The following is a 16,102-nucleotide window of genomic DNA, read 5'->3' on the forward strand; positions in this document are numbered from 1 at the left end:
CATGCCCATGGTCTTACCACTATTAAACACAACTTTCCCAACTTCCTTCACACTCCAAACTCACTACCTCATTCCCCATACATTTGACTATTTCTCCTTGGAAAGGAAGATATACACTCCTGGAAATGGAAAAAAGAACACATTGACACCGGTGTGTCAGACCCACCATACTTGCTCCGGATACTGCGAGAGGGCTGTACAAGCAATGATCACATGCACGGCACAGCGGACACACCAGGAACCACGGTGTTGGCCGTCGAATGGCGCTAGCTGCGCAGCATTTGTGCACTGCCGCCGTCAGTGTCAGCCAGTTTGCCGTGGCATATGGAGCTCCATCGCAGTCTTTAACACTGGTAGCATGCCGCGACAGCGTGGACGTGAACCGTATGTGCAGTTGACGGACTTTGAGCGAGGGTGTATAGTGGGCATGCGGGAGGCCGGGTGGACGTACCGCCGAATTGCTCAACACGTGGGGCATGAGGTCTCCACAGTATATCGATGTTGTCGCCAGTGGTCGGCGGAAGGTGCACATGCCCGTTGACCTGGGACCAGACCGCAGCGACGCACGGATGCACGCCAAGACCGTAGGATCCTACGCAGTGCCGTAGGGGACCGCACCACCACTTCCCAGCAAATTAGGGACACTGTTGCTCCTGGGGTATCGGCGAGGACCATTCGCAACCGTCTCCATGAAGCTGGGCTACGGTCCCGCACACCGTTAGGCCGTCTTCCGCTCACGCCCCAACATCGTGCAGCCCGCCTCCAGTGGTGTCGCGACAGGCGTGAATGGAGGGACGAATGGAGACGTGTCGTCTTCAGCGATGAGAGTCGCTTCTGCCTTGGTGCCAATGATGGTCGTATGCGTGTTTGGCGCCGTGCAGGTGAGCGCCACAATCAGGACTGCATACGACCAAGACACACAGGGCCAACACCCGGCATCATGGTGTGGGGAGCAATCTCTTACACTGGCCCTACACCACTGGTGATCGTCGAGGGGACACTGAATAGTGCACGGTACATCCAAACCGTCATCGAACCCATCGTTCTACCATTCCTAGACCGGCAAGGGAACTTGCTGTTCGAACAGGACAATGCACGTTCGCATGTATCCCGTGCCACCCAACGTGCTCTAGAAGGTGTAAGTCAACTACCCTGGCCAGCACGATCTCCGGATCTGTCCCCCATTGAGCATGTTTGGGACTGGATGAAGCGTCGTCTCACGCGGTCTGCACGTCCAGCACGAACGCTGGTCCAACTGAGGCTCCAGGTGGAAATGGCATGGCAAGCTGTTCCACAGGACTACATCCAGCATCTCTACGATCGTCTCCATGGGAGAATAGCAGCCTGCATTGCTGCAAAAGGTGGATATACACTGTACTAGTGCCGACATTGTGCATGCTCTGTTGCCTGTGTCTATGTGCCTGTGGTTCTGTCAGTGTGATCATGTGATGTATCTGACCCCAGGAATGTGTCAATAAAGTTTCCCCTTCCTGGGACAATGAATTCACGGTGTTCTTATTTCAATTTCCAGGAGTGTACAAACTAATCTGTGACACAGCCACGGGCACCTGCATGGCTCCCTCCTATGACAATCTGTTCATGGGCCATGGCCATCTAAAAGAGATCTTCCGAGCCTCCCAGGGCACTGACCTCCTCTCTGACAGCTCCATCCATATGCCTCTGTTCATATCAACCCCCCCCCCCCACAAAAGTGTCTGCATTTTGACAGCTGTCTTCCCTTACACACCAAAAAATCCCTCCCATACAGCCTGGTCACCTGGGGATGGTGTACCTACGGCGACAAGAAATCCCTTGACCAGTATGCTGAGGTTCTCACTGAGTCTTTCACTGACAGGCACTATCCGCCAGACCTTGTCTGCAAACAGACCTCCTGTTCCATTTCCCCTTGCATCTCCAATCCTCCCACCCCCATCCCCACCCCCACACCCCCTCAATAACCAGCCACACCAGTGTCCTCTTCATCGCCCAGTTCCACCCCAGACTGGAAAAACTAAACCACATTCCTTTCCAGGGCTTTGATTACTATCATCATGCCATAAAATGAGAGACATCCTTCCCTCCCCTTCTAAAATGGTTTTCCGCCATCCACCCAACCTCCACAACTTCCTAGTCCATCACAATGCTAATACCAGTCCCAACTCCCAAGCCACAGGGGTCATATCTCTGGAGAAGATAAAGGTAAAAAACCGTCCCTATCCACCCGCCCAGCACTTCCTGTTCCAATCCTGTCACAGGATTATCCTACCCAATCAGAGGCAGAGCCACCTATGAAAGCAGACATATTATATACCATCTCTGCTACAACCATTTTTCAGCTTTTTAAATTGGAATGACTACTGTCCATGAGGATGAACGGCCACCGCCAAACTGTGACCAAGCAGATACTGGACTACCCTGTGGCACAACATGCAGCTGCACTTAACATACTTGACTTCCATGGCTGCTGTACAACCCTCGACATCTGAATCCTTCCCTCCACTACCAACTTTCCTGAACAGCACAGATGGGAGCTATCCTTATAATACATTCTCTGCTCATGAAATCATCCTAGCCTCAACCTAATGTCCCCACATCCTCCATCCAACAATTCCCACCCCTATGTCATGTCATCTCCTCACAATCCACCTCCTCTCACCCTCATTGTGTGATCCTCTCTGGTGCATCCACCGGTCTTTTCCTCTTCTCTATTCTCTCCTTTCCTCTGCCTATTTTTCATCCTCCTCTCCCTCTCCCACAGAATCCCAACACTGCATGAGTCAGTCTTTTCCTGCCACCTCAAGTCCATGCACATTCAGTGAGGCAGCACTGATTCCTCTTTCACTACCCGTATCCTGTTACCCCTTCCATATCCCCTTCCACTTCCCTGCCATGCTCCAGATTGCTGCTCCCATTCAACGTGTTTCTGTCACAGTCTGGTCAGAGTGGCGAGAGGTAGGGGTCATGCGAGAATGACATGCACTTGCTTGTGTGGACATGTGTGTGTATCTCTTTTCTGGAGAAGGCTTTGGCTGAAAGCTAATATGCAACGGACTTTTAATTGTACCCGTCTGCAACTCAATGTGTCATCTTTACAGATTATAGCAATCTATCCTTTTCATAATACTCAAGTTATATTGTGGGTATATTAGAATTATATTCACTTTACTGAAATTGTTTGTAACTGTGGTTACAAACATATCGTTTTATATATAGCCTTGTGCATTGTAAGGCACCATCCTCCACAGACTGCATTCTCTTGGTGTTACTATTTCCACATGCCACACAGGAGAACTGTTGGTAATAACATTTGGAAATAATAGGTATAAACATCACAGAGAATGAAGGCCTCGAGGCATGGTCAGGAAGCCAAGTGTTTAAAGTGGCTGTTCACAAAAAGCAGGAAATCTAGGTCCTTGTCCTGTTCTGGCACACAGCTGCAATTGTCACTACATATCCAGAACACATCTGTGTTGAAATGCTTGCTGAAAGTGCTATGTATTCATGAAAGAAACACTATTAACAGATTATATATTTTCTTTTTGAACATTATATACAGGAACCTTGTTACCAGTTCTAGACAGAATGGATGGGCATTTTATACTTTGAGAGGGGTGCAATATCTAAGTACAGATGAATCATCTTTAACTGCTTGTGCACAAGTACCTATTACTTTGTGAAAGGCCATCCCTGCCCAAGGAAGTAATGATAGCCAATAAATGTGTATTTTGGTGTTTTACCAACTTACAGAGAATGTCACAAAGAACTTTTTATGTAATGACAGTTGTATTACTTGATATACGAGGGCCGTTCAGAAAGTAACCTCCGGTCGATTTAAAAAAATACACCAAGTTAAATAAAAATATTTTAATATATACATCTTACAACTACATCTTTGCACTATTTTTCTACATAGTCTCCATAGCGATTGAGGCACTTATCGTATCTCTTCACAAGCTTTGAAATTCCTTCTGCATAAAAATCACCCGCTTGTGCCTGGAGCCAGCCTGTGACCGCATCTTTGAGCTCTTCGTCGTCATCAAACCGCTGTGACCCGAGTACTTAATCCAGGTTTCGTCACCGGTCACGATTCTGTTTAACAATGGTTCTCCTTCGTCCTCATAACGTGACAGAAAGTCTAATGCAGAGGCCATTCTTTGAGTTTTGTGGTGGTCGGTAAGAATTTTGGGCACCCATCGTGCACAGAACTTACGGTAACCCAATCTTGCTGTCACTATCTCATACAAGAGAGTCTTAGAAATCTGTGGAAAACCAGTAGACAACTCCGACATTGAGAAACGTCGATTTTCACGAACTTTTGCATCAACTGTCTGAACGAGTTCGTCAGTCACCAATGATGGTCTACCACTCCTCTCTTCATCATGAACGTTTTCTCGTCCACTTTTAAATAAACGTACCCATTCACGGACAACTCCTTCACTCATAACTCTTGGTCCGTACACGGCACAAAGCTCACGATGAATAGCTGCTGCAGAATATCCTTTGGCTGTAAAAAACCTTATGACAGCACGCACTTCACATTTGGCGGGGATTTCTATTGCAGCACACATTTCAAACTGCCACAAAAACTAAACTAGCACAGGTACGACGTTCACTCGACCACGGCTTGATGCCGACTGACCTATTGAGTGCGTGAACGCACAGATGGCGTCGCTACTCCCCCCACAACCCGCACTGTGACCAGTCGGAGGTTACTTTCTGAACCGCCCTCGTATTAATCAATTCAAGTTTCTAGGTTGTAACTATCATTCATCCAACAAACTGATTCCATCCATAATGACCTAGATCATAGAAAGGTATGTTCAACCCTAATCTCCTTTCCTTAAAGTAGCATTTACTGAGAATAATGTGAAAACTTTTAACAATATATGTGGAAACCATTGCAGGAACTGTGATAAATACACTGATCAGTCAGAACGTTATGACCACCTATCCAATGGCCGGTATGTCCACCTTTGGCATGGGTAACAGTAGTGATGGATTGTGGCATGGAAGTAATAAGGCCTAGGTAGGTTGCTGGAGAGAGCTGGTACCACATCTGCACACACAAGTCTTCTAACTCCCATAAGTTCTGGAGAGGGGAGTGATAAGCTCTGACGCCACATTTGATCACATCGCAGATGTGTTCGATCGGGTACAGATCTTGTGAGTTTGGGGACCAGTCTATCAAATGGAACTCATCAGTGTTTTCCTCAAACTACTCCCTCACACTCCTGGCCTTGTGATACAGTGCATTGTCTTGTAGAAAAATGCCACTGCCGTTGGGAAACATGATCATCATGAAGGGATGTACGTGGTCTGATACTTCTTGGCTGTCATGGTGTCTTGCACAAGCTCCACTGGACCCTTTGGATCCTACACCAATGTTCCCCAGAGCATGTTGGAGCTGCTGCCAGCTAGTCTCCATCCCACAGTACAGGTGTCAAGGAGCTTTTCCCCTGGAAGACAAGAGATTCGTACCCTCTCATCAGCACGATGAAGAAGGTATCGGAATTCATCAGACTGTGTGACTCTCTGCAACTCTACCATTGTCCAGTGCCAATGGTCATGTGCCCATTTCAGTCATAGTTGCCAGTGGCATGGTGTTAACATTGGCATATGCACGAGACATAGGCTGCAGGGGCCCGTTGTTAGAAGTATTCAGTGCATTGTTTGTTCACACACACTTGTACTCTGCACAGCATTAAAGTCTGATGTTAGTTCTGTCACAGTTTGCTGTCTGTCATGTTTCACCAGTCTGCCCAGTCTACGATATCCGACATCTGCAATGAGGGGTGGCTGCCCAACTCCATGATGTCTGGACTGGGTTTCACCTTGGTTTTACCACATGTTGAAGACACTCACCACAGCACTCCTCAAACACCTAGCAAGTCAATAAACTTCTGAAATGCTTGTGCCGAGCCTCCGAGCCATCAAATACTGCTCTTGGTCCATCTCAGACAGATCACATGCCTTCCCCACTCTACACATGGACAGCGCACTCACTGATACTACACGCACCATGTGTTTGTCTGACTAGCAGTCATCTCTTGCCAGGCGATGGTGCTATTTCCTGGACAGGTTTACATTGACAGAAGAGTGTTGGTGATAATTTTCAGGCTGATTAGGTAAATACACAATAATAACACTTTTAAGAAAGGTTTCAAGAGCTTCCTTATGGCAGAATGAAATAAATAATGTAACAGAAGGATAAAAATCTGAATCCAATCATCAGAAATAAGGTCATTCAAGTCAGCTCTAACAAAGGAAACTCCCCATAGCAACCCCCTCAGATTTAGTGGCAAAAGGGCCCAGTGGACATCACAAACTGAACACAGATCAAACATGAGAACAGGAAGAATGTGTACTGAACTATGAAAAAAAAAAAAAGCAAAATAGAAACCGTGAATGGTCCAACAAAAAGAAGTGCAATATAGAGCCACCTAAGAAAACAATGGCACTGTCGCAGTGTTGTAATGTCAAGTGGGTGAGTCATGTTCAAACCTTCCTCGTGCCTATTTTTTTATATTTTTTCTGATGTTTGCTGCTTTCAAATTTGTGTCTGTGTCATGGTGTAATATCACTTTCCAACAGTGAGGTGTAAGGAAGGGATCTATAATAACAGATAATTCCAAACTGCTACTCTATTAGCAGCTGAAAGGACACGTCTATTGAATGGGAACTGCAAACTTTAGATGAGAAGCCGACAAGTCAACCAAATCCTTCACCAGAAAACATGTCTGGTGTGTCATCCACTGCATTAGTGACAGTACATGCACCATATGATAGGAATATCTTGCCGACACATCTAATTTGTACACCTGGTAAGTGAGTGAAATATGACTGCTTGCCAATTTTGGTGTTCATATGAATGTGAATGTGATCACTTGCAAGGAAATGATGAGAACATGTTTTGTCACATAAGCTGCAACAAATGAATGCAACAGTTTCATAATTGCACAGTTTCTCTGTGCTCTGTCAAAACATTTATTTTTAATATTTTTAAAGTTGCATTCCACTTTGGAAGCTTTGACTCTTTAATTCCTTTGTTGCAACATACTTCACACCTGTTTGTTTGCTGTTTTCATTTCTGTGAGACGTCTGTATGGTATCTCACCTGTTCTCATTATTCATCACGTTTACTTCTGTTGGTAACGTATTCTTACCACACAACTAATATTCTACAATCAATATATAGTATGACAACTGTCAGGACTACAAAAAGAGAACAAACATTTCAGTGACTGAACAGACAGTTCATAATGTTGTGAAACATAAATAAATAAATAAAAATACATGGCATGAGAGAGTCCAGAACGTGGCTCATCCACTTTGCAGTTCAACACCAAGACCACTTAACCACGATGCCTCAGCCATTCATCTGTGTTCAATATTGCACTTCTTAAGCTTGGAACATTCACTGTTCCTATTTTGCTTTTTTTCACAGTTCAGTATACCTTCTTTCTGTTTTCATGTTTGATCTATGTTCAGTTTTTGATGGGTTATCCACTGAGCCATCCTACCACTAAATCTGAGGGGGATGCGATTGGAAGTTTTCCTTGTAAGTGTCACAATAGAATTAAACAATGACTCATTACAGTTCAAGGAGAATGATAGATGGTAACAGACCACATATCAGCTGTTGTCTACTGATTTGGAATTAACATCAGTGGACATTACAATGGACTGCAAGGTCTGTTGATGGAGAGAGGAAGAGAAAGAAGAAGAAGCAGAGATTTTACAATACAGAAATAGTCTTAGAATATTTTATGAATTTTGTGATTTTGAAGGTCTGAAATTACTAAAATTGAGTAATGTCAAACAAATATGTGCAAATATGTATACAAGGTGTTTCAAAAAGAATGGTCTGATTTTGGATGGTAACAATTATGAAACGTGGGACATGCCAGAAAGGAAATTTGTGTTGTTTGAATGGATGTGGCCTGAGCATCAGAAAAATCACTGTTAGATGTCAATCAGAGCCTCTTCTCAGTTGCAGTCAGTCAGAAGTAAGATGGTGTCCACCCAATAGAAGGCATTTGTGTGCTTCAGTTTGCAAAGAATGAGTCAGTGATTTCAGTCCAGTGTCCTTTTTGTAGACTTTGTGGCATTGATCTGCAATCATCCAAATACATTTGTTGTTGATATCACCAAGGGTGAGAAAGGGTGCTTGTGCAAAGATAAGCAACCATGTCAACCTCGCACAGGAAAACACAGTGACTGGAGTGAGTTATCTTCAAATATGCTACAGATTGGCTTTTTCCTCAGCTTCTGGGGGACTCTTATGGCTTCAATTTCCAAGAGGATGGAGCTCCAAGACACTGGCACAACAATGTATGACAGTTTCTCAATGACACTGTGCCTCAATGCTGGATAAGGTGTGCCGTATCCCAAAACACTGTGCTCCACTCCTGATCTCCAAGATCACCACACGTGACCCCAGATGATCTTTTTTTGTGGGGATATCTGAAAAAAAGTGTGTTCATCTCCACTTTACTTCATCATATAGAAGAAGTGAAGTACAGAATAACAGCAACCATAACTTTTGTAAAAGCAGATACATTGTGTAAACTTATGAGGAATTTAGCTATCATCTAGATGTTGTTCATGCTGCTGCTGGCAGACACACAGAAGATTTGTAATAGCACAGCTAAAACTTTAAGATTTTGAGAGTATTTAGAAATTCATTTTGAAATTCATCCCATGGTTTTCATCAATAAATATGGAGTTTTGAATTCAGGTCATTCTTTTTGAAACACTCTGTATATAAACTAGCTGCTGACAGAAAAACTCTTTAAAATGTAACATATAATGTCATAAAAACAAGTTAAAAATCTTGCATGTGAAACACTTCAGGCCACTGTTCATAATTTGAGCTGAAGCATGTATGCAAAAGATAAATTGAACATTACACATAAATGAAAATACAAGCATACACACAGAGGATGATTCAACTGCCCCTATCATTGTTGTTTTATGCACCTTGCAACATTATCGCTGGCCTTCATGATGACATGTGAGATTTTCATATTGTCTCAGCTGCTAGGCAAAAACTACTAGCACTAGAGAAAAAAATGAGCCACGCCTTTTTGTAGTAAATTTAATGTAGTTAAATTTTTTACCGGGGTACATTTTTATTAGAGGCCACAGTTTTTGAATTATTCAAGGAAAACATACATAAGTGACCTCCACCCCCCACAATTACCCCTCACCAGTCAGGATTTCTAGTATGTTGTTCATGGCACTCCCTTGTACCATAGTACAGAAATTTCCTGACTATGTGAACTATTCTCAATATTTGATGCTTTTTGTTTGCTATTGTTTGGGCTATTGTGCCACCAGCACAGTCGGCTACTTCGTTACGTGTCTGCGAGAGTAATGAATTAGAAACAACTTCTGTAAATACTATGTTAAAAACTAACTACATTGACAATTTAATTCTAACGTAACCTCTACAAGCAGAGAGTAGTTTCACAGTAGAAGACCTGACGAATAAAAAATTGTAATAGTTTATTTTATGCTGCTAAAATCTACAAAATTTACACAGACATCAATTTTACAATCTGTACGTGCTTCACTAAGCTGGTGGCGTAATAAGGCCAGTCAATGAAGACCAAAAAAGGGTCAAATATGACAAATAAATTGCACAGTCACAAATATTTGTACAATGGTAGGAGAGAGTGCCATGGATTACACACTACAAATCCTAACTGATGGGGTCCAAGCATGGATATGGGGATGCATTTGAAGGTCACTTTTCTATACTTCTCTTGAACTGCATTAAATTTACCACAAAAGGTCCTGCTCACTTTTTTTGCTGACTAATAGTTTGCTACGAAAGAGCAACAGAATATGAAAATCTCACATGCAGTTTATGTAGGCCAGATGAAACATTGCAGGTTGCATAAAATGGCAGCAGTAGGGGCAGCTGACTCACTGCGTGTGTGTGTGTGTGTGTGTGTGTGTGTGTGTGTGTGTGTGTGTGTGTGTGAGTGTGTGTGTGAGTGTGTAATATTACTATCGCCTGAGAATCAACATAACAACATTATGTAAGATCCAAAGATTTTTTTGTCTGCAATGAAAATGCTGCATTTTATTTCATCCTGATATTTAGTTAATAACATGATCGGGACTGTCTTGGCTGAAATATCCACAAATGAAGATGTGTAGGTAGTAACTCACTGAATAAGTGAAGTACCAAGTTGTGATGCGAGATAAGCAATACTGAAATTGTCACAAAGATTATATCATTTAAAAACAGGTGGTCCTGCATAGGATGGGACACAATAGTAACTTCCATTTGCTCTCCTCCCCCCCCTTTCCACTTCACTAAAGCTCAGTCCATGAATCCACATCTACTTGTACACTATCTTCTCAGGAGACTCCCTTGTCCTCAACCGACACTTCCACTTCATTTACTCTGGTCCAGTTTATATGCTTGTCAAGTCCAACACATAAACTATGCTGCAAATGATTGCCTTTACTCCTTCTGTTAATTGACACTAACTTACATTTTTGTTCTAAAATTGACTTCATTAGGTAAAAAGGAAATTATAAATATGAAATGACAGTGTTCAGAAGAGTTCACCTACAATGCAAATGATTCTTCAAATATATTTTCCAAAACTCACATCTTGCACATTATTTTCTCACAAAGACGTCCAGTTCTGGTCTCTTGTATACTTATGGGAAAAGGATGTGTGTGTGTGTGTGTGTGTGTGTGTGTGTGTGTGTGTGTGTGTGTGTGTGTGTGTGAGAGAGAGAGAGAGAGAGAGAGAGAGAGAGAGAGAGAGAGAGAGAGAGAGAGAGAGAGAGAGAAAGAGAGAGAGAGAGAGAGAGAGAGAGAGAGAGAGAGAGAGAGAGAGATCACCTCGGGTCACCACGCCGTGCAGCGAGGTGCAGTGCTGTTTGTTGAGTGTCTTCCCTCACGATGTTGGCATCAGCACCCATCTCAAGAAGGACTTCAACTGTTTTTAAACAGCCTCCTCGAACAGCCAACATCAGTGCTGTGTCTCCTAAGGACTCTCCGAATTGACTGAACACAAAATGAATATTTATGAAATATTTTGTAAAGTGTATACAATTATTAAAATGGTAAGCATCCATATAAAAACAATCACACAAATGTCTACATTTGTACAGAATAAGTATGACTTTAAAGTTCAAAATCTACTTCTACATCTATACTCCACAAATCATCATGAAGTGCATGGCAGAGGGTATGTCCCATTGTACCAGTTATTAGGGGTTTTTCCCATTCCAACCACGTATGGAGTGTGGGAAGAATGATTGAATGTCTCTGTGTGCACGGTAATTATTCTAATCTTATCCTCACAATCCCTACATGAGCTATATATAGCAGGTTGTAGTATATTCCTAGAGTCATCACTTAAAGCCAGTTCTAGAAACTTCGCTAACAGACTTTCTCAGGATAGTTTACATCTATCTTCAACAGTCTTCCAGTTCATTTCCTTCAGTATCGCAATGCCACTCTCCCACAGATCAAACAAACCCATGATTATTCATGCTGCTCTTCTCTGTATACCTTCAATAAACCTTTTAGCCCTATTTGGTATGGGTCACACACACTTGAGCTATAGTCTACAATGGGTTGCACAAGCATCTGTAAGCAATCTCCTTTGTAGACTGAGTGCACCTGCCCATTCTACCAATAAACCGAAGTCCACCATGTGCTTCATCCACAACTGAACCTATGTGATCATTCAATTTCATATCCCTACAAAGTGTTACACCCAGGTATTTGTATGAGCTGACTGAACACTTATGCAGCTTCTTTCAGATAGTACTTCATTATAAACAACTGCATCATCTACAAACATTTTGAGATTGCTATTGATATTGTCTGCAAGGTCATTGATATGCAGTATTAACAGCTAGGATCCCAACACACTTCTCTGGGGCAGACCTGAAGTTACTTCTGGATCTGATGATGACTCTCCATCCAAGATAACATGTTGCATCCTCCCTACCAAAAAGTACTCAATCCAGTCACAACCTTCACTTGATACCTCATATGATGGTACTTTTGATAATAAGTGTAGGTGTGGCACTGAATCAAATGCTTTTCAGAAATCAAGAAATACTGCATCTACCTGACTGCCTTGATCCAAAGCATTCAATATGAAATATGAGAAAAGTGGCAAACTGATGAGTGATTTCAACATTATATTGCTTTGCCAAACATAATTACTGTGGAGATCGTTCATCATAGTCTTTTTTTCACCTAACAACTTGGGAGGGAGGGAGGGGGGGGGGGGGGGGTACTTAACTGTACTAAAGCTTGTTATGTGATAAACAATAAAACACTGCTTTCCTGTTTCCACATTTTATGTTCTCCTGCTTTTCATGTTCATTTTTGTTGGTCCCAACAGTACTCCTATTCTCTCAATATAATGCTTTCCCATCATTAATAATCTATGCAACAACATTTTCTGCATTTTAAGCTGTCTTTGACACTATCACAACCTTTAACATTGATTTTCATACAGATTTCTGCAAGAAGAGCATCATATTCCTGCTCAAAGCCAGCAGACTATATGCTAAGTTATTGACTGCATAATATAGCATTAGTGTGGTAAGCGAGATTTTCATTGTCAGTGTGTTGGGTCATTGCTGCCAGTATTATAGGTTGACAGTGTTACGTGGGGTGGGAAAGTATGCTGCGTCACTGCCTGAATAATAATCATGATCTGATGATAGTGTCTCTTGTAGTAATCTTTTTCCTGTTCACTGCATTGTATTACAATGTTAATTCAATTTTACAATCACTTGTACAAATAAACACTGCTTTTGCAGATGGCCATTTCTATAATGGATTTTCACAAATCATCTTTACTTCTATGTGGAATACACTAATTAATACTAGACACGCAATCAGAGATTTGGTACAACTTGATGTCAAGATGTAAACATTCCTCCTCAAAATGTTCCATATCATGATGACAATTTTCACGATCTTTCTCATTCAGTATGTCCCTGAACTGAATGACCTCCCTGTCAGCAACAAGATGTAGATTTTGTGCCTATTGTTCTCTGTTTACAAAGAATGCCAACTTTAGTGTTTTAACCAATATTGTGCTACAAGTTTTATTTACCATAATTTTCTAGTGATTATAAACAATAAGGTTCACATTAAAACACAAATATCTTTTTAATGTGGTTTCATGAAAGACTTTCTTCTGTGTGTTATTTATACCTTTGGACATGATCAGAATAAGAGGGAAACCTGCGTGCATGTTTGTGTGTGTCAGCACTCAGCTACTGCCTTTGTGATCGATGTTTTGTATACTGTGGAGCGACAAGTACAGCTAACTGCCATTACAAAGAAACAAAAGCAATTAATTATTTCAGATTTTTAAAATAAGTTAAATTTAAATTGTTTTAGCTTCATATTTTGAACAATATACAGAGAATGACAGTAAGACTAATTTATTCATTTCTGCTTGCTGTGTTTCCTCTGCTTCCCTGTATTTTACACTTACCTGCATTTTACATTTTTTTGGGTCAGTCTGCTGATAAGTGTAAAAGGGAGTTTTGCTACATATAGGCAGTTTGTGTACACATAGCTAACTGCCACAACCTGAGTCTAACAGAACAGGTCACTGCAGTGTACCATGTACCGTGTGGAAACTGAAATTGACTCTAACTCAGTTGCCAAAAATTCCAGACAGTGGGAACATTATGAATCCAAGAAACATGAACCCCAACTGGTACCGATGAATGTAAGGTGGATAGATGTTACACAACAACACACAATCCAACAGAGTTTCAAATCAAAGTTCAAGTATTGAGGAAATAGTTGTATTCCACAGTGAAAATGCTTGAGGGGTCACTATAGTGCGCATCATTTATGAAGGCAGCCGAGTTTAAGTTCGTTCTGTGCATCTGATGTCACAAAACACAGTCAGCCAACGAACAGAGAACGACGTTGCCAGAGCTCGATTGCAGTGCAGAGCACGGACGAGTGTCTTCAGTTTTAGAAACGTTCAGTCGTAAATAAAGTAATTGAACAAAAGCAATGTCTTGATAGCAGACTTTCTTTTATAAAAAGTTTGGAAAAAGCATTCTTGATACCAATTGCTTCATATTCTATTAATTAATTAAATCAAACAAGCAATAAGCCTCCTAATTAAAGGTGATAGCAAGGAAAGGTGTTTGTATCATTCTCACGAACTGCTTTTCTGCAATAAAGAACAGCAATAATTGTTTATTTCCTATTGTACTTCGATGAAACTTCAGTAATTCATAGTCCTACCAACAGTGTTTGTCGGTATTTTGCGTGATCTTTTACAGTGCTCCAGGAATTCTGTTGAATGATGAGCTGCGTTAGCGTAATGGTTAAGGTGTTTGGCTGCTAAGTGCAAGGTTCAGAGTTCAACCTTGTTCAATGCTTAATATTTTCTTTATTTAAAAACAATATCAAAGTGTCTTAAGTCACGAATTTTATTCGTTTAAGTGTAATTTTTTGAAATTTCTAGTGCTTTGTCTCTTCATTATAATCATAATAAGTTTTCGGTTTTTCTAATTTTGTCTTCCAATATTTCTTTTCACAGCAATTAAAAACAATGAAAAGGCACACATACATGATGTAGAAAAAGAATGGAGTTTATTCAAAGACACTTTAGTTGAAGCAGCACAAAAAATATGTGGTAGAATATCTGGAACGGAAAGAGTAAAACAGACTAGTTGGTGGGATGATACCACAAGCCAAGCAGTTAGAAGAAAAATAGAGCATGTAGAAAGTGGTGGAAAACTAAAAATGATGAGGGCCATAAAAGATATATAGAGGAAAATAAGAAGTGCAAAGAAATAGTGGAAACAGCAAAGAAAAAGACATGGGAAGAGTTTAAAAAACTTGAGGAAGATGTGAAGAGCAATAAGAAAATGTTCTATAAAATGGTGAAAAATAAAAGGAAAGCTTCTGAAGAATAGAATAGAATAGAATATTTTTATTAGCCTTTCAGAATTTTTCATACAATTGGCTTTGTCAAAGTTTACAGAGGGTTTTAGTTTCAGTACGATATTCAAATAGTTACAGAAAGGGGAGAAAAGGAACTAAAGACCTTTTCATCAGCATTATGTAAAACAATATTTTATACAGTAATTAAATACACACATAAGAAAAGAATCACAGTAAATAACTAGCTTATATAATATCAAAACATTTTCTTCATAACTTAGGTAAAACATATATTTTGATGATTAGTTTCTAAGAATTCCTCAGTTGTATAGAATTCGTTGTTTTTTAGCCAGGTTTGCAATGTATTCTTATATTTATTTAGTGGTACTGTACGAGCTGACACGGTAACTTATTGAAAAATTTTATGCTTAAGTACTTGTAGTTATTATGGACTACAGCAAGTCTTGTGGAAGGGAAGTCCAGCAGGTGACTGTTTCTTGTACTGTGTGCATGCACATCACATCTCATGTTCAATTTTTTCAGATTTTCTCTGGCATATATTAGACAGTTATATATGTACATGCTTGGCACTGTCATTACACCAAGAGATTTAAAATAATTTCTGCAGAGCTCTCTGGGTGCTAACCCCTCCATGCACCTGATTGCTTTCTTCTGCCATCTGAAAATACATTCAGCTCCTGGGGAGTTACCCCAAAGCAATATTCCATATTGCAGTTGGGAATGTAAAAAAGCATAGTATGAGTGGAGTAGCAATTGCTTGCTCACACTGTTTCTTAATTTATACAAGAAGAAAAGTACTTGCGCTAGTTTACTACATAGATAATTGGTGTGTCCTTCCCATGAGAGCATTTGGTCTATGATTAGTCCAAGTAATTTCACTGTTTTGTTTTCATTTTTAGTTACTTTGAGATTAAATATTATTTCTTCTGTTTTTGTTTGATTTATGCACAGCTGGTTAGCCTGACACCAGTAATTAGCGATTTGCATCATTTCTCTATTTTTGTCCAGTACACTCTGTAAGTTCTCTCCTGAACTTATTAATAGCATATCGTCAGCATATAGTATGTTCTTATACAGTATGTAATTCGAGAAGTCATTAACATAGACAATGAACAGAAAAGGTCCAAGAGCAGAGCCTTGCAGTATTCCTCTTTCTATAGGGAG

The 16,102-nt window shown here is 40.9% G+C and overlaps 1 protein-coding gene across 5 annotated transcripts in view; it reads right to left on the bottom strand.

Moving 5' to 3' along the window:
* Positions 1-16,102, bottom strand: part of LOC124717268 (ankyrin repeat and protein kinase domain-containing protein 1-like) — a 223,494-nt gene that overhangs the window by 94,243 nt on the left and 113,149 nt on the right. For all 5 annotated transcript variants that reach the window (XM_047244077.1, XM_047244080.1, XM_047244076.1 and 2 more), the window contains one exon: positions 10,868-11,032. In XM_047244077.1, coding sequence (XP_047100033.1) covers positions 10,868-11,032 — 165 coding nt within the window. The remainder of the gene's footprint in view (positions 1-10,867; positions 11,033-16,102) is intronic.

This window comes from Schistocerca piceifrons, chromosome 9, assembly GCF_021461385.2.
Source record: "Schistocerca piceifrons isolate TAMUIC-IGC-003096 chromosome 9, iqSchPice1.1, whole genome shotgun sequence".
NCBI lineage: Eukaryota > Metazoa > Arthropoda > Insecta > Orthoptera > Acrididae > Schistocerca > Schistocerca piceifrons.